We start from the raw sequence: 10529 nt of genomic DNA on the forward strand, positions 1-10529 counted from the left end.
CTTACTATGGTTTGAAATTTTTTATTTTTAAGACCTAATCGTCATGAATATTATTGTCAATATAAGAGAATGTGAGTTTGAGTGCGTTAAAGCGTAATGATGAACTCTAATTTTCCATGTGTGTTATTGAAGAAATTACACTTTCCGAGAGAAATATTAAGAGAAAAAAAGAACCCTTATTTCCATAAGAAAGAAATTTTAATTGCGGGAGCATTAGAAGCTCATTGGAACTTTACTTACCTACTAATTAACAATACGTTACATAAAAGTTATCAATATGGCAGAGATTCCCTCTTATAAATATTGCCCTTTCATCTCTTTCTTTCTATTCACTTCAGTTAGCAGTTCCTTTCAGTACCCTGTTTTCCCAGAAAACTTTTCCTGGGTTTGGCTCTTGATCCAACCCATAAGTCTCTAGGGTTGGTACTGCTTTTTCATGTCTCTTTCATCTATTTCAAGTTCTGGGTAACTTTCTTTTCTTCTTTTACTGAATCGTGGGATTTAATGTGTTTGTTGACAGTTTCAAAGATATGGCTGGAAAGGAGTTCACTGTTAATCTGAACAAACCCCTTGTCTTCCAGGTTTTTTTTTTTTTTTTTCTTTTTACAACTTTCGGTTTTGCTTTTCGTATATTTTGGTACAAACATGATGACAAAGGAAACATAAGCTAATAACATTTTCACATGTTGATTATAAATTGGTAATGGCAGGTTGGTCACCTTGGAGAAGCTTACCAGGAATGGGTTCATACACCTATTGTGACAGATGAAAGTCCTCGCTTTTTCAAGAGTGATTTCATGGAGGTATTTTTACCAATCTTTCCCCTTTGAAATACCGTGGAGTATCTTGTAATGGGAGTTAAATTGTATTTTTTTTTCTCTAAGCAAATTAAGAGTAAACTAGTTGTTTTTGTAGACGTGCAAGCCATTTGATTATTCTGTCAATCACACCAATTTTTAACAAAAATAATCAATTTATTGTTTGATCTAATGTATAAGAATTAATTTACTTAACCTTTTTCAGTAAAAAAAGCAAAATATAATTTAGCTCTTTCAACAAGAGCCTCCATCGCACTTTCACCCTTTGAAATACTTTAATGATTGCATTACCCAAATTCAACTGAATTTTGAGTTTGGTCATAATTTGTGGTTGAAATAGATCCTGACTCGGACAGTGTGGTGGGTGGTACCATTGATATGGGTGCCGGTTGCAATGTGGTTCATCTCAGTCTCGTACACAATGGGTCATACACTTCCCCAAGTTATTTTAATGTCTGTTGTTGGAAGTTTCATTTGGACATTCTTGGAATACTGTTTCCACCGTTTCCTTTTCCACATTGAAACAAAGAGTTACTGGTTAGTGTTTTCTTTTTCTCTTGGACTTACTTATAACGCACATACATATTTTATGAGAGGATGTAGTAATTCATTGACAACATTGGTGAAGGGCAAACACTTTTCACTATCTAATCCATGGCTGCCACCATAAGCACCCTATGGATGGGCTAAGGCTTGTGATTCCACCTGCAGAAGCTGCTATACTAGCTATAATGGTATGTATATATTTATATGCATTCCTTTATTTTTTGTTTTTCATATATGGGTTGATTAAGAAAAATTATTATTATTTACAAATATTTATAAAAAACTTTTGAAATTTTATCAAATAATATTTAAAAACAATAACATATATTTAATTTTATCAAAATAAGTCTAAAACTCTAAAACCAAAAATTAATATGAAAAAACCGAAAATAGAACCGAGTGAATTCAGAAATTCTAAAAAATCCAACCGAATCATCCCTACATACATTGCATGGGTTTAGGGCTCTCACCTCTATAATTAGTAATTTAAAATTTTAAAAAAAAAAATTTATTGAGTTGGTGTTACGGGTCAACTAGACACCATCTCTATTGATAATTTATTAAAATATTAGTACTGACTACATTGAATTAGACCAGTGGAGGTAGCGATTTAATGAGAGGTATAAATTCAGTTGATTCGTGAACTGGTTGAGTCGAGTTAAAAAAATAAGTTGAACTAGTTTTTACTATATATTTTTTTTACTTAATTTTTAACAATTTATTTACCTTGAATCTACCTTACAAAATATTTTTTATATATGCAAAATAACAAATACTAATACAAAGATAAATTTTATCAACAAATATAATTTAAAAATAATGAAATTTAAAAACAAGTTGGTCCCATATTAATTATTTCTAACAAAACATTGGGATAAGTAAATTTTGATAAAATATTAGTTATTTGATCTTCACGTGTCAAGTAGTGTTAAAAATATATAATAAAAATTTAACGGTGAAATTTATATTTCCAACTAATAAATGGGAATACGTGGCCCAAAATAGTGACCAACTTTTTAAGGGTAAAAGAGAAAAAATTTAAAAGTTTCAAAAGATAATTTAAGTCGAAATGATTGAGACTTTTAGGTTAAAATCTTAGTTGAATTATGGTAGTTGATAATTTTCGTTAAAATTTGTCATTATATTTATTTCTTATCAATTATATATTATGTTCCAAGGGTGAAGTTAGAAATTTTTTTAAAAAAATCGAAATTAAATTGTAATTTTACCATTTTAATAGCTTATATCTTTATATTTTTAAAAAGATTAAATAAAAAAATTATTTTAGGGGGGCCGGGGGCCTACCAGCTCCCCTAGCTATGCCCCTGTCATGTTCTATGAAGACAACTTAATTAACGTGCCAAATTGATAAATTGACAGTAAATACAAATAATGCTAATCGTTGGGTTGAGATTATTAAACATAAAAATAAAATTACTTCATTTTTTAAATTTTAAAGTATATAGATGAAATTTCAAATCTTAAACGAGACTTAATGTGTTTGTACCAGTTTTGGAACTTGTATGGGATTTTATTCACTATCTCCACAAGACCTGCATTATTTGGAGGTGGACTAATTGGATATGTGATATATGATATGATACATTTCTATGTGCACCATGGCCAGCCTACCAAACAATCTATCAAAAAACTTAAGGTATGAGACTCCTTTTGAATTGCTAATTTATCCTTCCTCAATCATTATCTATAAAAATTAAATTAAATTATTGTTTTGGATTTTTTTCGTTTAAATTTGAGGTTTAATTTTTCATTTGACTTAATTTGGTTTTTATGTTTATAACGATATTATTTAGTTCAAATAGTTAGCATTGTTGATTATCCTGGTTAAAATGTTAATGTAATTTTTTTTCTTAAAATTCTCCTTTCGAATTGTTTTGGTGCTGAAAAGTGCATTTTAAGAAAAATCTACATTAGCATTTTAGTTGGAATATATAATAATATTAACCATTTGAACTAACTAAATAAAAGTAAAGGAATAGGATTAAATCCTAAATTTGAGTATAATAAAAGGATCAAAAGAGATTAATATATTATTTGGTATTCAAATTTGGTTTCAATGTTTAATTCGGTATTTGAGTTTAACTTCAATATTCAGATTAGTACTTAATTTTTTCCTTTATCCCAATTAAGCATTTAAGTTTGACTTAAATGTTCAATTTGATATCCAAAATTTTCTTTTGGTCCCAATTACGTACTTATGTATTTTTTCACTAGAACACACGTGTCAAATATTCATTAGCTGCTGTTTGATTTTGACATGAAAACTAAAATCAGATACCCAAAAACAGATTTTATAAGAGGCTAAACAAATAGATGCTTGGTTTGATTGCAGAAATATCACTTGAACCATCACTTTAGGATTCAAAACAAGGGCTTTGGCATAACTACAACATTGTGGGACAGAGTTTTTGGAACCCTTCCAAAGACCAAAGCAGACAAGAAGAGTGGATAGATGATGATGATGAGGCTGACAAGCATCACGTGATTGCACCCTGTGATGGCCTTGTCAATGTTTAAATAATGATTTTGCCCTCTTTACTTTTATTTTGCTCAATAATGGTGGTTGGGATTGTGAGGGAGGATCTTAGCTAAGCAACTCACTTCATGTCTCCTGTTGTACTGTGTTTTCCCTATAAATAGATGAAATGGATAGTGTAGTTGTAATGGTTTATAAAACTTTATGAAGGTAATAAATTTTATAAAATTTTATAAAATTTTAAAAATTATATTTTAAATAATTTAATCATATTTTTATTTAATTTTAAGAATTATATTAATTGATTTTTCAATTTATCAAACAATACTGAATATATCAAATAGGTTTTTCACCTATTGTAATTAATTTTAAATACAATTAATTTCATGATATTCAAGAAAACATGAAAACTTTTCAGTTCAAATAATAGGTTTTTCACGCATTTCAGTCTAATTTATAATAAAAAAATCAAGTGAATATTGACGAGTTAGTATAAAACACATAATAATTGAATTAGATATTTCTTGAAAAGAAAAATAATAATAATATAATTTAAAACCCGATATATGATGTTTAAGAAGCCCTTATTTGAGCATTTTCGAAAATGTTTGGCCCTTATTTGAACACTTTTAAAAAGATTTATCTTTCATTTGAACACTGTAGTAAAAGTTAAGCCCTTATACGATATTTTGAAAATTTTAACCTTTTTGTGAGTAACCCCTAAAAGATTGGACCTAATTTGAACATTTAATCTTTAATACCCAAAATCATATATGTGGCTCCACCATTGTTTGTATGTGTCACATCCCAAAAATCGGGTTAGAAGAATCGGATTCGTGACAACTAAAAATTGTCACGTCTCGATTTATAAGATTATCTTTGTGTGTTGTAAATAAATTGAGGGTTTGAAACGGATACCGAAATTAGGGTCATAAGTAATTAATTAAAGTATTAAAATGATACAATCATGTATTATTATTTTAATTAATCTAAAACAAAACTTGATTACAAGGTTTAATTTGAAAACAGTGTGTTTTAATTGAGTTAGGATCTAACTGGAAAAAGGGTAAAATGAATTAAAATATTAATAATGAGACTTGACTATAAGTATTAATTATTGTATATAAACTAAAATACGAATGTGTTAAAAACTATAAAGTTAAATAAGTTAATAATAAAAAAATTTAGTAAATGTATAAGCTAATAAAGAATAGGTAAGTTGAGTCCGAAATAAATATATACTGTCGAAACCATTTTTTTATTTTAAAAAAAACGGGGATCGACTTTTAAAAATGAAAATGGGAGTCACCACCGATCCTTTATTGAGGTGTGATCGGTACACCTTAAAACGATTTTGGGTCTATGAATTTTGAGAAAATAGGTTCGGGAGTCGATTACGTACGAGGAAGGGTTAGCACCCTCGTAACGCCCAAAATTGGTACCGAATTGATTGTTTAATGTCTTAGTGTCGAGAATTTCGGAAAAGATTTAAAATACGATCCTTTGAAATTTAAATTTGAATAAACCAAATTGAATAGCAAGATGTACTCATTTAAAAAAAAAATAGATTGTCACAATCAGTGAGTTAGAGTGCAACAATTCAATCGTCAAAATTAGAATTTTTTAAAAAAATCATGCATTTTGAGAAGGTTGTTCAGTCATTTAAGTCAAACGAGAAATCAGAATCCAGTAAGTTAGGTTTTGATTTCTCGAAGTTCTTAAACATTAAACATTGCCTTTATTTTAAAATCGAGATAACAAAATGTCGTATCCAGTAAGTTAGGATCCAACATTTTGAAATCTTAAGAACTCTATTTTAACAATTGTATGGTTTTAATAAAATGAACACTTGATTATCTAAATTCATCGAGAAGAATTGAAGCCCAGTAAGTTAGGGCACAATTTTCTCGAGAATCATGAATATCAAGTATTTTGACAATTTGCAAAATAAGATGATTTTAAACAATTTCATGAAATCAGATATTTTTAAAAAATAATGTGATGAGATATTAATGTACAACATAAAATAATAATTAATAAACTAAAGTTTAGATTAATGGTCATCAATAATTTATGAATACAAATAAACAACATCATACATGTACGAATAATAATCACACATCTCAAACCATGCAAACCTAATTATCAACATTAAAAAGAACCATAACATTAATAATTAATCTTTAAGTAACTAAAAGGAAATGATAATCAATAAATTGTAAACACCAAATTTTAAAAGAAATATATATGAATTTGTATTAGATTCAAAATAAATTTAATAAAACAAACACTACATAAATAATATTATTTAGATGAATTTTGAAGCAAATATTATGCAAAAAGAAAATTAAGGTTATAAAAAATTTATAAAATAATAATATTATAAGAATAATGTTATAAAAATAATAGCATATTATGTATGTACATGTGTATAAATAAAATAGTTTAAAAATTGTATATATATATATATATAATGGAATTATGAAAATATTGTTGTATAAATATTTTAAAGCACAAAAATATGTTTAAGTGAATCTAAATATATATATACATTATTAAAATATATATTATGTTGAATTAATATATAAAATAAAATAAAATAGTATATTGTAAAATTAAATAATAACATATAATAGTAATATAAAAAGGAAATAGTAATACAAAATAAAATAAAATCCCATATATAAAAAGCTAAATATATCGATATAAAATATAATAGTAATAGTAATGGTAAAAATGATAATAATAATAATAGTAGTACAAAGACAACAGAAGGACTGATTTGAAATCAAGGCTGAAATTTAAGAGCCAATTCAAACTAAATATAAGGGCGCGAACCATATTGAGCACGCGAGCAACCAAGAGGGGTCAAAAGGAAATTAACCTCGACCCTTTAAAACGCTGCGTTCCAATAAGGATCGAAGTAAAATCAGCAGAAAATTGCACGGCCAGAATTAAAATAGCAACGAAAACTAGATTGAACTACTGCGTAAAAGAAAAGGGACTTAGCGCGCAAATAACCCTCTCCCGCCAAAACGCACGGATCTAGCCGCATTTGGGTCGGGTCATCGGGTATGGTCGCTAAACGGCGTCGTATCATGGCCACTGCTCAGGCTCTGAATGACGTTGTTTCTTTAGTCAAAATAAAGGCTAAGTTAAGCCTAAAATCAGCAGACATTTGAAACTAACAAATCAACCCTAAAAAAATACTAATCCCTTCCCCTCCATGCGCCGTTTCAGACTCAGCTGCTCGAAGGCTCTCCGATCCCACCCCCGATCTTCGATTACGACGCAGAGGGCGAGGACTCGGCTTCGCAACCAAGGTAAAATCCTTCACTTTCCTCCTGTTTCCCTTTCTCAAACAATAAATAAAAAGAAAAGAAAACGGATCGGAAAATGATAAAAGAACCAGAGAAATGAAACTCGAAATCACCTTTAAGAAATTGTTTTTTTCTATTGCTTTTTCAGATTTTTTTTACAATCTCCGTGTGTGTGTTTTTTTGTGTGTTCGTCCTTTACAAATTCTAAAAAAAATGGCTTTATAACCGAAAGTAAAAATGAAAAATTACAAAAGATGTATTTTTCTTTTTTTCTTTTTTTTGCTGTCGGTTTCTGCCCCCCTTTTCGTTTGTTTGTCCTCTGTTGCTTTGTCTGTTGTAGGTGTACGGTCGTACGGTGACATGGTGCGGTGCAACGCGTGAAGGCGTGGTACGTGGCGGTGGCGCACGTACGAGGGCAGAGGCTGGGTCCTGGTTGCTGCGGCGCCTGGGTCTTATAAGGTTTCTGCAAATGTAAAAAAATCCGGGCTGGTTTTGGCTATTGGGCTGGAATCGGGTTTGTCGTATTGGGTCAGATTAGGTTTGGGCTTAATTGGGTTTGGGTTATAACCGGGTTTAGGACTGTATTTTGGGTTAGATTTTATTGGGCTAATGTTTCAGTATTTTTGGACTTTTGGACTTCTAATTTATTTTTAATTTTTTGATTTTATTTGTTTTTGTAAGGGCCGGGCAAATTGGGCCTATTACATATACAATTAAGAAATAAAATTAAGTAAGAAATGAGCCTTAAGTTTGGTGGTTAAGTGCTATTCCCCCATCAAGAGGTCCTAAGTTCAAGCTTCTTTCTCTCATCCCATCAAGAGAACAAATATTATTTGAGGTAAAAACTAAACAAGAAATAGACTTAAGTCTAATGGTTAGCACACTAATTTCCTTCTCAATTGACGCTAGTTTCCTTTTTATTTCATAATTTAGCCAAAGAAGAGATTCGAACCTGGATCAATTGGGAAAGAAACTAGCATAAATAAATTAAACATTTAACTGTTAATACCCAAAGTCATATATGTGACTCCACCATTGTTTGTAGACTTACCAATTCGGAAAAGAAAAGAAAAAACCCTTATTTAAGAGTTTCAACTTAGGGTGAGTTTGGATGGGCGATGGAGTGCGATGCGGTGCATTTAGCCTACTTTTTGTCTCACGCTACAATATCACTATAGTATCTAATCTTACCGTCATCGTTGTTTTTACACTAACTGCAAGTAAATACACCGCCTATCCAAACCCATCCTTAGTTATGACATTACAAAAATACATTATTTTTACAAATAAAAATATATTATTTTGAGAATATGTTTAACTTTTATATTTATACATAAATCTAGAAATTACATACGCATGATAACCTAAAACATTATGATTTTTATTATTTGAACTTTACCATTTTAACCAAAGTCACATTTGATATTTATATCATTTTTTATAAATATCTTACATAAAGTTTTCACCCACGTTGTAAATATACTATAATCGATGTTTATAAATTGTTCCATATTTATAAAACTATGCTAACAATGTAAAACGGACATGGGTCTCACTTAATTATTTTAAATTTTTTAAAATTTTGAAGTATACTTCAAAAGACAAAATATGGTTAGTATGGGCAAAAGGTGAGGTTCTCAAGTTCCATTATACGTGGATATCATGTTCGATTTTCAATCTAGATTTTATTCTAATTTAAGTCTCACTATGTACGAATCTTTTTTTTAAATTTATTCCAAACACGCATATATCAAATATAATTATAATTTCATTAATACATTATTATGATTAATTCTCGTTATAGTTATACGAGTATATTTATTGTAACTGCCTAAAACTAGCAACCAAACACAAAATACACCAGATAAAAAGGTGAGATGTTTAAGCCCACCCCAATCCACACTACCAATTCCCACTACAAATGCTCTTTCATCTTCAACCACCAAACGTACCTAGAATTATGAAGAAACTTACCGAATCTTATAAAATTCATGTAAAATTATTTAAAGCCTCGACAAGGACATCATTAGATGCAAATATGTTTAATGTATTGTCTTATCCAATCTTCTCAGTTGATTTGGTCTTTGGAAGGGTACCAAAAACTCTGTCCCACAATGTTGTAGTTAAGCCAAAGACCTTGTTTTGAATCCTAAAGTGATGGTTCAAGTGATATTTCTGCATCCAACCATAAATATAATCCCCTTGTAAAAAAAAATTGGTCTTTGGAATTTATTACAGTGTTTGTACCTAGGTTTAGTGTTTCAGACGCTGTTTGCACTAGCTACAGATGTAGCCTGAGATCTTGGACTGGAGTGTGATATACCTCTATCTTTCCCAAAATACCCCAAAGAAGTAGTGGAATGGTCATGATATTTCTTTGATTTCTTTGAGGAAGACTGATATGACTTTCTGGTAAATCTTTTACTTGAAGTTCGGGCTTCAATCTTAGTTTGTCTCTTTTATTTACTCAATTCTTTAGCTTTATGTGTTCGGTCAACCAGTTCAACAAATCCTTTTAATTCAAGAATCCCAACCAATAACTTTATGTCTTCATTTAAATATTCTTCAAACCGCTTACACATTGCCATTTCAGTCGGGACACATTCTCTAACATATTTGCTTAGTCGAACAAATTCTCTTTCATATTCAGATACTGTTCTATTCCCCTGCTTAAGTTCTAAAAATTCTTTCCTTTTCTGATCAAGTAATCTCTGGCTAATATACTTCTTTTTGAATTCGGTTTGGAAAAATTCCCAAGTAACCAGTTCTTTTAGCACAACAGAAATTAACGTGTTCCACCACTGGTAGGCTAAGTCTTTTAACAAAGATACAACACATTTTAGACATTCGGCCGGTATGCAAGACAATTCGTCCAAAACCCTGATAGTATTTTCTAACCAGAATTTGGCCCTTTCAGGATCATCTTCAGTTGTTGCTAAGAATTCTTCTACCCCATATTTACAGATTTTATCTACAGGAGGCTTACCAGTTCTAACAAGTTCTGTACTTTGTGACATATCAGGAACCGGTTGAGAAACAGGAGGGGGTGGAGGTTGTTGTACAGCTGGGTTTGTTATTACAAACTCTGTAAATCACTCGTTCATCATTTGGAAGAAGGTTTCTTTTGCCTCTCCTCCTCGACCCTCAGATACGAGCCTTTTACTACTAGATATTGCTCTTTGTACTGAAGCTTGAGCATTGCTCTCAGCTTCTTCGGATTCAACACGGTTGGATGACATTATTCTATGAAAAATATATTTAAAATAGTCAGGAGATATCACACTATCATAGATTATATAATGGCATGTATAGCTAGACTCGTATACGTTACGTTAGCCCGAGAATCGG

At 30.3% G+C, this 10529-nt stretch overlaps 1 protein-coding gene across 2 annotated transcripts; it reads left to right on the forward strand.

Annotated features, from left to right (window-relative positions):
• Positions 1-275: 275 nt before the first annotated feature.
• LOC105774077 (dihydroceramide fatty acyl 2-hydroxylase FAH1) lies at positions 276-4108 on the forward strand. 2 transcript variants are annotated; one of them, XM_012596415.2, is made up of 7 exons: positions 276-419; positions 521-581; positions 711-803; positions 1159-1355; positions 1447-1552; positions 2875-3021; positions 3718-4108. In XM_012596415.2, the coding sequence occupies exons 2-7, from the start codon at positions 531-533 to the stop codon at positions 3835-3837; spliced, it is 714 nt and encodes a 237-aa protein (XP_012451869.1). In that variant the 5' UTR covers positions 276-419; positions 521-530; the 3' UTR covers positions 3838-4108. The 2 variants fall into 2 exon arrangements, with proteins under 2 accessions (XP_012451869.1, XP_012451870.1); XM_012596416.2 differs by having other exon boundaries at positions 320-423.
• The last annotated feature ends 6421 nt before the right edge of the window (positions 4109-10529 follow it).

This window comes from Gossypium raimondii, chromosome 6 (assembly GCF_025698545.1).
Source record: "Gossypium raimondii isolate GPD5lz chromosome 6, ASM2569854v1, whole genome shotgun sequence".
In the NCBI taxonomy this organism is placed as follows: domain Eukaryota; kingdom Viridiplantae; phylum Streptophyta; class Magnoliopsida; order Malvales; family Malvaceae; genus Gossypium; species Gossypium raimondii.